The sequence below is a fragment of the Fragaria vesca genome, unplaced genomic scaffold (genome assembly GCF_000184155.1).
Source record: "Fragaria vesca subsp. vesca unplaced genomic scaffold, FraVesHawaii_1.0 scf0513139, whole genome shotgun sequence".
In the NCBI taxonomy this organism is placed as follows: Eukaryota; Viridiplantae; Streptophyta; class Magnoliopsida; order Rosales; family Rosaceae; genus Fragaria; species Fragaria vesca.
The window spans coordinates 198,508-214,924 of record NW_004443446.1 but is presented as its reverse complement, the minus strand read 5'-3'; the positions used below and the strand labels follow the sequence as shown (position 1 = coordinate 214,924).

At 39.3% G+C, this 16,417-nt stretch overlaps 2 protein-coding genes across 2 annotated transcripts in view; one reads left to right on the top strand and one right to left on the bottom strand.

Moving 5' to 3' along the window:
* Positions 1–4,109, bottom strand: part of LOC101301638 (crossover junction endonuclease EME1A-like) — a 6,103-nt gene extending 1,994 nt beyond the window's left edge. Inside the window, exons 1-7 of the mRNA XM_004309873.1 lie at positions 3,927–4,109; positions 3,224–3,431; positions 2,868–3,023; positions 2,597–2,712; positions 2,360–2,513; positions 2,148–2,257; positions 776–954 (exon numbers count right to left, since the gene is read on the bottom strand). Of these exons, the coding sequence (XP_004309921.1) occupies positions 776–954; positions 2,148–2,257; positions 2,360–2,513; positions 2,597–2,712; positions 2,868–3,023; positions 3,224–3,431; positions 3,927–4,109 (1,106 nt within the window). The remainder of the gene's footprint in view (positions 1–775; positions 955–2,147; positions 2,258–2,359; positions 2,514–2,596; positions 2,713–2,867; positions 3,024–3,223; positions 3,432–3,926) is intronic.
* An 8,742-nt stretch (positions 4,110–12,851) lies between these two features.
* On the top strand, positions 12,852–16,417 carry LOC101301354 (probable LRR receptor-like serine/threonine-protein kinase At4g36180-like). Its single transcript, XM_004309872.1, has one exon. It carries the CDS (start codon positions 12,852–12,854, stop codon positions 16,269–16,271), a length of 3,420 nt encoding a protein of 1,139 aa, XP_004309920.1. The 3' UTR covers positions 16,272–16,417.

Genomic DNA, 16,417 nt, shown 5'->3' with positions numbered 1-16,417 from the left:
GGAAAAGAAAAAAAAAAAAAAAAAAAAAAATACAGTTATTCTAGCAAAAACTATGAACAAACCAAAAGCACCTATATCTCACAATCATGAGTATTCTATCTTACCAGTTCAATCTCCTTGACAGTTGGGTATGGCCGTCCAATATTCATTTGGTTCTTGTACGCTTCTTGTTCCCTAACAGAATGTTGAAGCATTACATAATTACTATACACAAATATGAGAGAATTCTAACACACTGGAACAATATATAGAGAATGTTACATTCATCATATATGATAAATTTAAAAATAAAAATAAACAATGGACAGAAGCAGGAAGAAATGCATGGTTTTTCTGCAGGGAAATATTGACATTTATGTACAAGTTCCAGTCTAACAAATTATTGATTAGCATCTGACCAATGCAATCAAATTTATATGAATAATATCATCAATTTGAAAACATTGTTTTATTTGTTACTAGTACTGCAAAGAAAATGCTGTTTATCATACGTATCAAAGAGCAAACCAAAAAACAACATAAATTTGACAATATATTGTTCCATGATTTTCACCCAGACAATCATCCCTAACTGGACATCATAGCTGTAAAACATTCTGTCTTACTAATAGTGCTAAAAAGAAAACAATCTAACAATCTAACTAAAGACTGATTCAGCTCGTATTCAATATCAACTAATGATATATGGTTCTCAATGAACACTACATATAGGCTACCACAATAATCAAGATTCCAACTACATACTAAGAGGAAAACAAAAACCAAGCCTTCTCACCTATTATTAATATACATTGCCATGGACCTATTGGTGAGATAACAAACTGTACAAGACGGATAAATCCTTCGAACCCTGGCAATATGTTCCAGAAGAGAATCCTTGATGACAAGGTTACAAAATTCTTCAGCCTCATACACAAGCAATATATACTGGATCTCTATTCCTTTAGGATAAAGCTGCAATTAGGTATTGAGGTTATCAATGTTAGATTACCTTAGCAAATACATTTAAACAGAAGATGAATAAGACAAATGCAAAGTACACGATTTTGTCTAACTTCAGTTTATTTTTATTTTCATCATCTCATTTGAAACTTGTTAGAGACAGAGAATCAACAAATTAACTCTAGGAATTAGCTCTATCAAATTCAAGTAATCAGCCTCAATACTTGCTCATAGCCTATGACCATATAAAAAAGACTTAATGTAAAAGAATTTGTGAGACTGACATTCATAAAATCCTTAAAGACCTATCTCACTAATAGCATGTAAGAATAAAGTTAAACCATGGTAGTAACCAATCATTACAAACCATGTTCCTCTGACACTGAGGCTTCTAGGAATACAGGTTAAACCCAAACAAAACTTTTCATGGTTTATAACTCTGTTAGTACAAAAAAAAAAAAAAAAAAAAGACCGGTGATGCAGTAGCTATAACATTGGAAAGGCCATTCACCAAACTGTATAACTATGGCCATTTTGTTACAAAAAAAGAAAATGGTACATGGTAGCTTAAGACTTAATCAAACAATATAAACTAGAAGTCCCTTTAAGATTTGATGTCGGATTTTATTAAAAGTCCTTATCTGGGTCTTTAGGAGATTGAATGTCTCAGTGGCCTACTGGTTTCTTATGTAATGAGTCTTAGTCGAGCTGTACGAGAATGGGAAATTATGTATGTTTGAACCTATGACAAAGCTACCTTCTGCATAGGAGAACAGATTGAAAAGAATGAAAATCGAGTTAAAGGCTTGGTGTCTTGACATCTATTTCCCACACATTCTCCCATTCTCTCTTCATTCTCTATTTCTCTAAATTCTCGCAAGCTAAGGCAGCTGAAAAAAACCTTCCTATCTCTTAAAACTTTTAGTTTTCTATACCTCTTTGTCATAGACTCAAAGCCCTCCATAATGGCTTAACCCTAGAAAACACTGACCTTGTGCTGTCCTGTGTCAATCTGAATTTATGATACATTAGGGTGCAAAGGACAGGTCATCCAGGGAGACTATTAATATCAAATGTGGGCTTCATTGGTAGAACTTAAAGTACTTACTATGATATGACCATAAAGTACCAGTAGAAAGATGCTTTATAACAGACATTTTGCAAGCTTAAGAAAGGTCCTTAACTGATATCAATGCACATATTACCTGTGAAAATTGTTCTGGAACTTTCATGGTCCAGACAATTGATCTTTCGATCGGATTTGCTTTTATACGATATGGTATCCCTCTTTCAGCAAACCTTGTAAGCAAATTTCCTAACATAAGAAATCACATGACTTATCAGCTTCCACATAAAAATTGACATGAAGAACATGATCACGCAATCTACTTTTAAAGGATGAATATCAACTGCGCACCTCCTACTGAACCCAGTTCCACAACTTTACAATCAATCTCAGCCACAATCGATTTTAAGGCAACCTTCCCTTTTTCCCACCTTTGCATTTCTTTCTCTATCTTTTTCATATCAGCTGCTTTAGCTTTCAGAGCTTCTCTTTGCATCTTCTCTTGCTGCTTCATACAAACAATGATTGGCTTAGGTTTATGTCTGAATGAAATATCAAATGAAGTACAAATCAGAACTAACAACTTACTAGCTTCTTCAGCTTCTTTTCCTCCATTAGTTGTCCCCTTTCATCTTTTGTCATCTTTTTTCTTCTCTTTGCTTCTTTTGTTTCCTCTTCCGTAGTATGTGCTATACCAGCATGTCCTGATCGATACATGTATATTAATATTCAACATAAAAGGAAAAAGAAGCCTATTCACAAAAGTGATATTTCCTATAGCAATTTGAAATGTCAAAGCTGAGAAACGAAAGCACGCACTCAAATTATACAGTATAAGCCAGATACAGCATTGACATACCGAGAGAACATGGTGACGAAACAATTCTATAACTCAAATCCAAGTCCTCCACCAAGCCAAAACCACTAGTGATCGATTCATTATCCTTCTCCTTTTCCCCTCCACAACCACTTTCGGACTCATCCTCAGATTCCAAACATATCAATCCATCAATTCCTGAATGTAGACAGACAAATCGAAATTGAAATCACAACAAAATAGAAAATAACTCAACTAGTAAACAAGGATTTCAACAACAATAAACTAATGTGAACACTCAATTCAAGTTTACTAACAACAATCAAAGTATAATTCAACAACACGAAGCATAAAACCCTAGTTTAACTGGATCTGAAATTAGGGCGAAATTGACGAACCAGAAAACTTGTGATCGGAGTGATGAAGCCTGGCTAGGTCTCCAGACGGGGCTCCGGTGCATTCCACAACTTCGATGTCAGAGCTCGGCGATTCAACGTAGGGCGTGGCGGCGGAGGCGGTGGACCAGTGTGGAGCGAGGTCATCATCGTCCAGGATTAGAACAGTAGGGTTTGGGTTCGGGTTTGGGCCGGGTCCGGTTCGGCGTCTCTTGACGGAGTGGAAGGGGGTTCACGATGGATGGTGGTCTTCTTCGTCGGAGAGGATGATTGGCTCCGACATGTGGAAACTCAGTGAGAGAGAGAGAGTAGTGATCAAAATGCTAAACTTGTATTTCAAATTTAATATTTAACTGGCCTTTTCGCGCGGATCAGGTCTTTTTCTCCTTTTTTTTTTCTTTTTCTCCTTTTTTTCATATATATACATGGATCATTAAAAAGTACCAAAAATTTTATATTGTGTTATGATACTTAAAATGAGTTGTCGAAATAGTAACACTAGTACTTTTCAATTAATCACCATAAACAACCCCTTAAACATACCGCGGACTAACGGAATTCTCTCTTAAAACTCTCTACCGACGACGACTAAGGTTCGAGTTTTTTTTAGTTTTCTTATGCGGCGTCAATCCTTCCATGATCGTTGCTTTGACTACCATAACAGCACGTCTTGTCTCCAAACTCTCCTTTAAAGATGCTGAAGAACCAGTCGACTTGGGAAATTTCCGTTATCCAGAGAAGGATTTTGTGGCGCCAATTCTTCTTGGTTGGGCATCTGAACAGTGCACGAAACGTCATGCAAGTCCACTTCAGCCACATTTGTGGATCCTAGTTTGTACGGTCTGATAGTAGGTGGTGCATAGCCATAAAGTACCTCAAACGGTGTCATCTTGAGAGCTGGTATATATGCATACTTATATCACCACTCTGCCATGGCAAGACCTGCACCCAATTTTCTGGTTTATTCCTAATCACACAACAAAGGTACTGCTCCTAGGTTCTGTTGAGGTTTTTTGTGTGGTCATTAGTCTGTGGGTGGTAGGTTGTGGACTTATTCAAAGTGGTATAATGCAACCTAAAACTCCTCCTAGAACAACCCCATAAAAATGGGATCCCTATCTAATATGATCATATCAGGCAGGCCATGAAGTTTAAATATCTCATACGCAAAAGTACTTGCCACCAATGAAGCAACTGTATAAAGGTGAGCAAGAAGAACAAAGTGTGCAAACTTTGAGAATTTGTCAATCACAGCCCAAATAATTGTTTTACTTTTGAGATTTAGGAAGTCCCTCTATAAAGTCCATAGAGATCGATCACACTCCAAGCTCTCTCTGGTATAGCGCGTAATAGGCTGCAAGATTCTCGGGGGCTTGATTGACTCATAATGGCTTTGCTAACATATAGCATAAGCAACAACAAATTTTTTTACATCGTTCTGTAATCCAGGCCATGCAAAATTCTTGATAACCCTCATGTATGTTCGAGATCTCCTTGCATGACCTCCCACTACTCCTCAATGAAATTCCTGAATCACTTCTTGTCTCCAATTGTCCTTTCCTGGACAAACATTTCTGCCTTTGTACATTAATTGTGAGTCAACCAAGGTATAATGCTTATGGCCTTGTGGAGATGCTAGTTTCCTTTGTAGGATGGATTGAGCTGAAGGATCAGTGAGGTAAGCTTGCTGGTTGTCAACTACAAATTGGTGTATAGGTTGAGAAGCCTTGAGCAGTATTGAGTGTCACTGTTCAAGATAGCGCATTTGGAGCTACATTGTCCTTCACGACGGTGTCATTGGATTGATCGAATGAGACATGTGTTCGTACATGGGGGCCAGATTATGGATACTGGGGTGCGGCGGGTGTCGCTATTTCGGATGCGTGGAGAACCTGAGGAGGAAGAACATCGGTGAGACGGGAAGACGGCTGAGGTGGTGTCGTCTAGCCTCTGGAAGGAGCGCAGACGGCCAAGATGTTGGCTTGCTAGTGGTGATGACAATGGAGTTCCTTCATTGAAAACTTGAAATCTATTGTGGTCAGTTTGAATCGATTTGATCTAATTGGGTGGGGCGGTTTAGCTTTGTCTATGAAGGGGAGGCGCGCCTTGTGGGCTTATGGTAGGCGGTGGTGGCCCTAATGCTTATGGTGGCACAATATGGGAGACGTAAACTAGATGGTGAATTTGTGGATCCTGCAACCCACGAGTTGAGCTTGGGCTGCTTGGTGATTGGGCAAGGGTTTTCGTTTTGGCCCAAAATTTCATTTCTTTTATGTTTATCATTTTCTTCTATTTATGCTTTATTGCATTTTCATAACGACTTTATGTCGTCAATACTACCACATCACTTTAAGGTAGGGACCGGATGGTCTTATGCCGGTCTATACACTTTGTGTGCCTTATCTGCTTTAGGCAAGCGGCGTGTAAAGATTCTTGATATTATTTCGAGTAAGGGTGGGCATGGAACGGGATAGAGCTAATCTCACGGCCCGTCACGGATATTGAAATCGGGACGGGACGGGACGGGTTTTGCGTTTTTAAGATTTCATCCCACCCGGTCCCTATCCCGGTTGGGACGGGACGGGATGGGACGGGACGGGTCAAATCTCGGATAAAAAAAAGTTGAAAATAAACTTGTAAGTAAAATAAAGAGTTTCATAGTTTTATAGTGCTCTTTACTCTCTATTAAATATTAACAAATACAACATGGTGTAATAAGAGAGTTTATATTGCTTACTTTCTCTAAACCTGTCATTACTATTACGGTGCAACAAGAGAGTTTACAACAATCAACAAATTACAGTATTAAACATCACTATTATTGAATTGGAGACAACCAATTAACTTAAAGAAACAAAGAGCTAAGATCAAAACACTTAAATGAAAGATTCAAATTACATATTAATCAATAAAAAATCAATTATTAAAATAGTCGGGACGGGACGGACCTAAACGGGACTTGAATTATTCGTCCCATGTCCCATCCCGTTGTATAGGGACGGGACGGGCCTAACATTTTGAGATTTAAATCTCGTCATGTCCCGGCAAATTTCGGGAAGGGACCGAGACGGGTTCGGGATTACGGGATTTTATGCCCACCCTTAATTTCAAGACTTCTTCTAGATGCTTATTGTAATCAGGAGTATAGGCTCCATGTACCCCCACCCATTGTATTCGACAGTTTCATATATGAAGGCTTGAAGAAAACCGCACCAGCCTTTTATTCAAAAAAATATAAATATTTTCCTCCTTAAAACATTTAATCCTCATCTTATTTTCACCGAATAGCTAGGTTCAACATGTCTTTTGTACCCCTCACTTTCGTTTCTTTACTTTTATAGGAGGATAAAAATGGTTGAGATTTGATCGAGAGAGGGGGAGCTCAGTAGTGAAAGAGGAAAACGAGGCAAGTAAAAAAAGAGAAAAAGAAATAGAAAATGTCATTTAGTACTAATGTTAACACTTCTTTCACAAATCAACAAACACTCTAAGAAAATTGAGTTTGTAAAAGAGGTATTGATATTGATACGTTTGTGAAATTTACAGCTTTTTAATGAGCTTTTTCCACTTGATATTGTGAATAAGATCCTGGCTATTCCTATTGGCTCTTGGTCTCATGGTCATCGGTGGAGTTGGGGAAAGGATAGAACAAGTCGTTTTACTGTCAAATATGCTTATCACATGGTAAAGAAACAAGTATTAGATGGTCATGATACTAGAGGAAGCCCTAGTGTGGAGCTATGGAACATGATTTGGACTATAGTCTTCACTTCATGCGCTCCGTGATTGCCCTCATGCGGCTTCTTTACTATAAATAAACAAACTTGTACAAAGAAGAAGCTATCGTTCTTATTCACTGTATTCGATATACATTGGTATTTATACATACAGAACCCTCGTAGGGTTTGTCAATTCTAGCTGTACTAGGAAAGTAACTAATTACAATCAATCTAGGATTCTATTACTAAAGATAGTATCAACTAATTTATGCTATGAGATACAATCGGATCCTTTGCTTTAATAATAAATGGCTCATGTTCCGCTCGTGTTTGTAGAAAATAATGTTCATGATTGGTTAGCATCTGCCTATTCTAACTCTTGTACTCCCTTTGCTACGTTTGTGATGATTATCTGGGCTACTTGGGGAAATAAAAATGCGGAAGTCTAGAGTCATGAGGATAAACAAGCTAGTGAGATAGTTCCTATTACACTAGGGTGGTGGGAAGAATACAAGGCTGCACAGGCTTCTTCTCAAGATCGCAGTCCAACCCGCAGAATGAGATGGCAAAAACCACCGATGGGTTATATTAAACTGAATGTGGATGTTGCTCATGGCATGCATCAATTTTGTATTAAAGTTGAAAAATGAGTCCTTAAAGTAGTAGAACTAGTCCTCAAAGTTATAAGTTGTAAAATTTTAGTTACAACATTAGTCCTCAAATGGTAAAATGTGTCCTCAAAGTGGTAATTTAGTCATCAAAGTTACATCAACTTCTTTTTATCACTTCAATGACTCATATTACCACTTTAAAGATTAATAATTTAATATTACTACTTTAAGGACTCATGTGTTAATTAAAAATATTTACAACTTTAATGATTCATTAGCAACTTTGAGAACTAATATTATCACATTGAAGACTCATTTTATAACTTTAGGATGCATTAACACGTAGAATTTTCCCTTTTGGTAATGATACTAATAAAGCAAGGACTGGAGGTGTGTTTCGTGATCATGAGGGCAACTTCCTGAGGTTTTTTTCTCCGACTCTCTCGGTTGCTAATTCGGCTAGAGTGGTAGACATAGTGAGCTCTTAGCCCTTATTCCGGGTGTCTAGTAGTTTGGCTTTTGGTCTTATACCATCCCCGACTATAGGAATGTTTTTTTGATAACAAGACTAAAATGATTTTTTTTTTCCGACAAAAGACTATAGGAATGTTATTTTCTTATGAGTCGAACTCACAACCTCTTACTTACGAATGAGAGACTATGCCGGTAGATCAAATGGTACTGGATAGATGTATGGTTCTTAATCAATGATATAAATATTCATTAATTTCAAAATATACATAAAAAAGAAAAAGAAAAAATTAGAACAAGTTACTTTGTTCTTTTCCACTTTTGTTACCACCATCATCCATTTCTTATATATCTGGGAAAATTTTAATATACCATAAGGTATAGCATGCCTAACAAAATGTGTGACTATCATTGATTGAAGAAATTGAAGAAGCAACTAAATGACCATGTAATAACTATTTATCCCTTTAAAATCTCTCATGTGTCACACAATTACACATTTGCAATATGTATGTCATATCATATGATATGATAGACAAACCAATTTGTTTGAACCCTGGGTCTTATAGATGTGGCGTCAAGATTTATTGTTTTTTTTTTCTACTTTTTTATTTTACCTTATTTTTTTTTTTTTGTAGAAGATTTACTGTCAGAGTTCCAGTGCATTTTCTTTTGAAAGGGAGTTCTACTGTGTCTTAAAAAACTATAGAGAAGCTTTACTACAAAAAAAATTAAAAAAGACACTAGAGAAGTAGGATGAAGTACGTGATCTGCAAGCATTAATGCATTATGTGAAGAAGCTGCAGTCTGCCATTATGTAACTGGGCGAAAACATTGTCCATCACCATCAGGTAATTAACATGCCTGAACAGATTGATCCTGGTTCATTCCAAAAAGAAAAAACAGATTGATCCTGGTGCTCTTTCTCATAGTTTCGTTGTGGTAGAGAGCAACCTTCTCCCTCATTGTAGCATACAGAAAAATAGCTAGCCAGTCCAAGATAAGATCCCATGTGTGAATATTGGAGCTCGGGGTCTACCTTATAACTGACAAGATACATCTCAGAAATCTGTCGTTGGTTGGCCTCCGTGAAAACGACATGTCACTGAAGATATAGTGTGCATTACGCTGCTCTGATGTTGGCCCAGCTGAGTGTTTTGCCTTTTATAAGTTTAGCTTGGAGCTGAAATTATAACCATTTTTACTATGAGCTTGGCATTCACTCATTACTCTTGACCATTCAATTCAAAAGAAGAACAGAATCCCAGTGTCAGTAAAAGGCTGATGCTTCTTGTAAGAAAGGTAAATGTGCTCTGGGTATAAATGTATATTGTAGTTACTACTGTATGCGTCGACCTTTTAACCATTAGGTGTAGATTTTTTGGTGGTTAAGTTTTATATGAAGTAGCCGAGTAATGAATTTCCACATTTTCACCAATTGTTATAGTGTTATTGTCCAACTCTTTGTTTTTCTTTTGCGTTATGTTGTTATTATTCTACTGATTGCTCATTTTAGCATATCGTTTTGGTTATTTTGACATATTAACTTGCTCATCTTAGTTTCCATTAGGTTCATTTTACCATATTAATTGTTCGTTCTAGTTTCTTTGGGCGACTGCCTTTTTACCAATCCTGGTTGTACCTACCATTTTGCTCTGTTGTTAATTTGGATCCCCAATTTGAGTCCCAAAGTTACCTAATAGGCATCAATTTTAACTGATCCAAGACTGTAATTACTATCATTCAATGTAGGCATCAATTTTCACAGAAAAGTTAAGAGTATCTCCTCTACTCTTATAAGTAGCCAGTGGCTGGACATTGATGATGGTGTTCCATAAGATTAGGTCGGCCCTCAGTGACATGTCACTGAATCTATAATGTGCATGTCTCCAATTGTTTCCTTTCTTGTTAGCCATTGTTTCAATTTGGGAGTTTACTTTGGGAAACAAAAATTTATAAAATATCAACACAAATTACACGGCAAAAATGGATTACTAGATAACATTGCGTGCACATTTTAGTTATTGAAAAAAATGTTCACTACAAATAACAAGGTTGAGATCACTTAATAGACGATGAGTCACTTACACTACCCGTGTCTAGATGAAATTTCATTAACCTAGAACTCAAGTTAAAATCAATAGAAAATAGAAAATTCTTTTATGCATCAAGGTGTAAATGACCCAACATTTATTATGTAATCTCAATAATCGGTATTTATGGTTAAATTTTACTTCTTAGTAATAAAAAAACATATTTAAAAAAATTAATACTAAAATTTTAAACTTTATCTAAATTTAACTTCCATTCATGTTAGTTAAAGTGGAAGACTGTTCTTTGAATACTTTATCGTTTAGTCCACTTTCAATTAGAAACTTTTGATTGACATTTAATTACTTGATCTTCTAATTGTAACGAATTGCAACATATGCTCCATTATACTTGTAACTATCACAAAAACATTTGTCTACGATTCTAAGCTCCGAACACCTGTCAATTCTTTTTTTGAAAAAAATTTATTAAATAACTCATACACCCTACATATACTAGTGAAGTTTAAACCTATAACCTATTAACTAAACACCTTAACCAACCAGACCACAGCTCACTGACATACGTATAACAAATTTTTTTTTCAACATCGTTAAAGAGGTATTGCCAACTAGGCTGATTTTGGGTCTTTTTCTAATTTGGAAACATGAGATTTACTTTACTTTTATGTACTTCCCTTCACTCTTGAGGCTAATTAGTCATCATCCCATGTTAAGCTATTTCACTACTCCCTTTTAACTTGACATTCACTCATGAGTGTTGACCACCATATTCAATTCAAAAAACATGGACAGAAAATCCCCAATGGCAGTAACAAAGATAGATTCAAAGTAACAAAAGGGGGATGCAAAACAAAAACAGTTACAAGAGTGGGTGGGGTTATAGCTCAAAAGGCCGAAGTACATGAGGCAAAAAATGTCAAACTAGAGGAAAAAGTAGAAAGACTCTTAGCTAAAACCAGCTAAAAACAATAGCCCCAAATCAATGGTGGGTCTGTTCCAATTTCAGCTTTGACCCAAGACACTGTGTGAAGAAGCTTTCAACATTTTCAAAAGATGGGGATGGAAACAAAATGTATCACAAGCCTCACAATGCTCACATTATGTATGACACTATTTCTTTTCAAATGTATAAAATAAAAATCACATACAAATAATTCATACATAACCCTCTCTCTAAAAAAAGACTGGGCCATGATCTCGAATTCTCAATATAGTTAGAGCATCTCCAACGAACCTGTCAAATGACAGGGTGGAGGCTCAACAGCTAGTTTTGACAACTTTTGGTTCCTCCATTGAAGATGCTAAATACGACGTGGCTGTGTCAATTCCGACCTGGATTTGACCTTGAGCACAACATTGTCAAATTTGACCGTATGAACCAAGCATGTCAAATCTTATTCTATTGTTCATATTCCTTCTCTCTTCCTTCTCTGCTGAGAAGCTCTCTTCATCAAAAAGATCCAAATTTCAGAACACAATTTCTCACCCCCACCTTCAAAAAGATCCAAATTTCAGAATACAGCTTCTCATTGGGTCTGTAAATAAAATTAGAAGGGATTTAGAAGAACTGAATCTTGAAATTGGGGCTTCGATTGTGTGAGGATTTTTCTGGAGTGGGTGGGTTTCTGTAGGCTTTAGGTAAGAATTAAGAAGAAGAAAAACGAGTAAGGAAAAAAAGGTGGCTTGAACAAACTAAGTTATAAAAGATTTGATCTGTGTTCAAAGTCTCTTTGATTAGAAAGAGAAGAGTTGGAGAAGAAAGAAAAAAACGAGAGGGAGAGGAGGAGAAGAAACAGAGGAAAGGAGGAGGAGGAAGGCAAAGATGGAGAGGTAAAAAAGTGGGTGGCTATGGGTGTAGGTTGTGCAGCACAAGAGATAAATAAGAGAAAAAAAAATTATTTTTTTATGTTAGAAATAAATAGAATATGATTTAAATTAGACACTTTGGTTGGAGTTAATTTTTGCCAATTTTGACACAGCCACGTCACTAATCAAATTCAAATTTGACAATAACATTTTGACAACTTCATTGAAGTTGCTCTTAGGACTATATTGAGAAAAAAAAAATATAACTTGGACTGTATTACGTTATAGATGAACTACTTTTCAAGTGGCTAGCCTTGCCACCTTTATTTTTCGTTACAAAAAAAGACTTTCAAAAACAAAGTAAAATAAGACCGCTATAGCTAATGCAATTGTTAATCAAACTGCATATTTATTTGAGTTGACTATCCAAATTGATTCAAATGAAAATGCTTGATATATAGACTTCGAGAAAAACATTTCAACAAAACAACTATATCGCGCACATCATATACCAAAATAGAAATAATACAAGATCAGCTTTCCAAAAAACATAATCCAACGATCTCATTATGCGATCACACTACATTTTAAATTTTATTTTATCGTGTAGCATGGAAAATTCAAAAACAACATAGATCACACAGTAGGGCCAATGATTAAAACCAACGTGGTCATATGAGGTTGAAAAGCGATTCCCCCAACAGTCCCACATACACCACCCACCACTCGCCGTTTCGAAAAAGCACTTTACCAAAACTGTGCTTTCTTCTCCCCGGGGGCAAATCCGTCATTCCCTCCCCTGTCACACTCGGTCGCTCTCAATATCAGAGTGAGTGAGCGAGTCTCTTTCTCTCTCTCTGACCAAACAAAACGGTAATACGCTACTCAACCAGCGCAAATGGCTTCTCTGCAAAACCCCAACCACCACCCTTAACCGGTTTCCACGAAACTGCCGCCGCCGCCGCCGCTCATGGCCGCGCTGCTTCTCTCTCTTCTGGTGCTCTGCGCCGCACCGTTGCTCTCCTGCGCCGCCGCCCAGCGCGGCCCCGATAGGCAAGCCGAGATCGACGCTCTGACTACCTTCAAGCTCGACCTCCAGGATCCGATTGGCGCATTGAACGGCTGGGATGCCTCCACGCCTTCCGCCCCCTGCGACTGGCGCGGCGTCTTCTGCGACAATAGTTCTCGCGTCTCGGAGCTCCGTTTGCCTCGGCTTCAACTCGGCGGCCGACTCAGCGACTCGCTTTCCAAGCTCAAGATTCTGGGGAAGCTCAGTCTCCGGTCGAACTCCTTCAACGGCACTATCCCTGACTCACTCTCTCAATGCACGCGCCTACGCGCCGTCTTCTTGCAGAACAACTCTCTCTCCGGGAAGCTTCCGCCGGGGATCGGGAACCTCACTGCCTTGCAAATTCTCAATGTCGCAAGTAACCGCCTCTCCGGCGAAATCTCCGGCGAGCTACCTACGAGTCTTATTTACCTCGATCTCTCTTCCAACTCATTCTCCGGCGAGATTCCGAGGAGCATCGCGAACCTGACGCAGCTTCAGCTCATCAACCTGTCGTACAACCAGTTTTCCGGTCAGGTTCCGGCGAGCTTCGGCCAGCTCCAGAAGCTGCAGTTCCTCTGGCTGGACCATAACCTCTTGGAAGGGACGCTGCCGTCGGCGATAGCCAATTGCGCGGCGCTGGTGCATTTGAGCGTCGAAGGGAATGCGCTCGGCGGCGTGATTCCGGCGGCTATCGGAGCTCTGCCGAAGCTTCAGGTGCTGTCGCTGTCACAGAATAATTTCTCTGGTATGGTCCCATCCTCGTTGTTTTGCAATGCCTCATTCAATACGGCGTCGCTTAAGATTGTCCAGCTAGGGTTTAATTCGTTCACGGATATTGTTAAGCTTGAGACGGCCACATGTTTTAGTGGTCTGGTGGTTTTGGATCTTCAGCACAATCGGATTGGCGGCGATTTTCCTTGGTGGTTGACACAGGTGCCCAATTTGACAGTGTTGGATGTTTCTAGTAACTTATTTTCCGGCTTGGTGCCACCGGAGATTGGAAACCTTTCGAGGTTACAGGAGCTTAAGATGGCTAATAATTCATTTAGGGGTGCAATTCCGCAAGAGATTAAGCAATGCAGCTCACTAAGCGTGCTTGATCTCCAAGGAAATCAATTTTCGGGTGAAATTCCTGTGTTTTTGGGAGATTTGACAGGTTTGAAGGTGCTGTCTTTAGGGGAAAATCAGTTCTCGGGTTCCATTCCTCCGAGTATTGGTAAACTTTCCAGGCTGGAGACTTTGGGCTTGGGAGGGAATAACTTGACAGGAACTATGCCTGAGGAATTGTTAATAGGGTTGGGTAATTTGACCACACTGGACCTGAGTGGTAACAAGTTTTTTGGTGAAGTTGCCATCAGTATTGGGAGTTTGAGTCAGTTAATGGTGTTGAATTTAAGTGGCAATGGCTTTTCTGGAAGGGTTCCGACTAGCTTGGGTAGTCTTTTCAGGCTTACGACTATTGATCTGAGCAAACAAAACTTTTCTGGTGAGGTGCCCTCTGAGCTTTTGGGGTTACCTAATTTACAAGTCATTGCATTGCAAGAGAATAGGTTGTCTGGAGACATCCCTGAAGGTTTTAGCAGTTCGATGGGTCTGCATTATTTGAATCTCAGTTCAAATGCATTTTCTGGTCACATTCCAGAGAATTATGGTTTTCTTCGGTCATTGGTTGTTCTTTCATTGTCCAACAATCACATTTTAGGACCAATTCCACCGGAGCTTGGGAACTGCTCCGATATTCAAGTTCTGGAGCTGCAAATGAATTCTTTGACTGGCACCATTCCAGCCGATCTCTCTCGCTTATCAGTTTTGAAGGAACTTGATTTGGGTAGCAACAACTTAACAGGTGGAATCCCAGAGGAAATCTCCAAATGCTCATCATTAACTGCTTTGTTGTTGGACTCCAATCATCTCTCAGGCGGTATACCACACTCATTGTCTAAGCTATTGAACCTGACCACGCTGGATCTCTCCAATAACAATTTGAGTGGGCAAATTCCTGGTGATTTTGCATCTATTCCTGGCCTAGTGAACTTTGATGTCTCAATGAATAACCTCTATGGTGAGATTCCAGTAACACTTGGTTCTCGGTTCAACAATGCATCAGACTTTTCTGGGAATCAAAACTTATGTGGCCTGCCATTGGAAAAGAAGTGCAAGGATCTAGACAAGAAAGACAGAAATAAGAGGTTGATTCTGCTAATTGTGATTGTTGTCAGTGGAGCTTGCCTATTGTCTTTGTTGTGCTGCTTCTACATTTTCAGCCTCTTGAGGTGGCGCAAAAAGCTCCAACAGGGATCATCTGGGGAGAAGACTAGAAGTAGTGCAAGGGCAAGCTCAGGGACAAGTGAGGGCCGTGGAAGCTCTGATAGTGGAGTGCCAAAGCTTGTCATGTTCAACAGCAAAATCACACTTGCAGAGACAATTGCAGCCACCAGGCAATTTGATGAAGAAAATGTGCTGAGCAGAACACCATATGGCTTGGTTTTCAAGGCTTGTTATGAGGATGGTATGGTGATGTCCATCCGTCGGCTTCCTGATGCCACACTCAATGAAAACATATTCCGAAAAGAAGCAGAAGCACTAGGCAGAGTCAAGCACCGAAACTTAACAGTTCTTCGCGGCTACTATGCTGGTCCACCTGACCTCAGGCTTCTTATCTATGACTACATGCCCAACGGTAACCTAGCTACCCTTCTGCAAGAAGCATCACACCAAGACGGTCATGTCCTCAATTGGCCAATGCGCCATCTCATTGCACTTGGAATTGCTCGTGGCTTGGCTTTTCTACACACATCTACACTTGTACACGGCGATGTGAAGCCACAAAGCGTGCTATTCGATGCAGATTTTGAAGCCCATTTGTCTGATTTCGGCCTAGACAAACTAACATCAGCAACAAGCGCTACCACTCAAACCGAAGCCTCAACCTCAACCACAGTCGGCACATTGGGTTATGTCTCTCCAGAAGCAACACTAACAGGCAGAGTCACAAAGGAATCAGACGTTTACAGCTACGGGATCGTCTTGCTCGAGCTCCTAACAGGAAAGAAGCCAGTGATGTTCACAGAAGACGAAGACATAGTGAAGTGGGTGAAGAAGCAGCTTCAAAGAGGCCAAGTTGCCGAGCTACTAGAGCCAGGGTTGCTTGAGCTAGATCCTGAGTCATCCGAGTGGGAGGAGTTCTTGCTTGGAGTGAAAGTCGGGCTGCTTTGTACAGCACCGGACCCGCTGGATCGGCCCACCATGTCCGACATTGTTTTCATGCTCGAAGGCTGCCGGGTCGGACCTGACCTCCCCTCCTCCGCCGACCCGACATCGCTACCGTCGCCGGTGTGACATTGTTTTAATTTGTTCAATTTATATTTCCCATTTTGTAGTTTCTAATTGTAGTCGTTAGCAGAATTTCAACATTTCTGTCTTGGAATCCGCCGGAATTCAGTGAAAACCGAAAGACCAAAAAACAAAAATTATGTTTTCCAGTC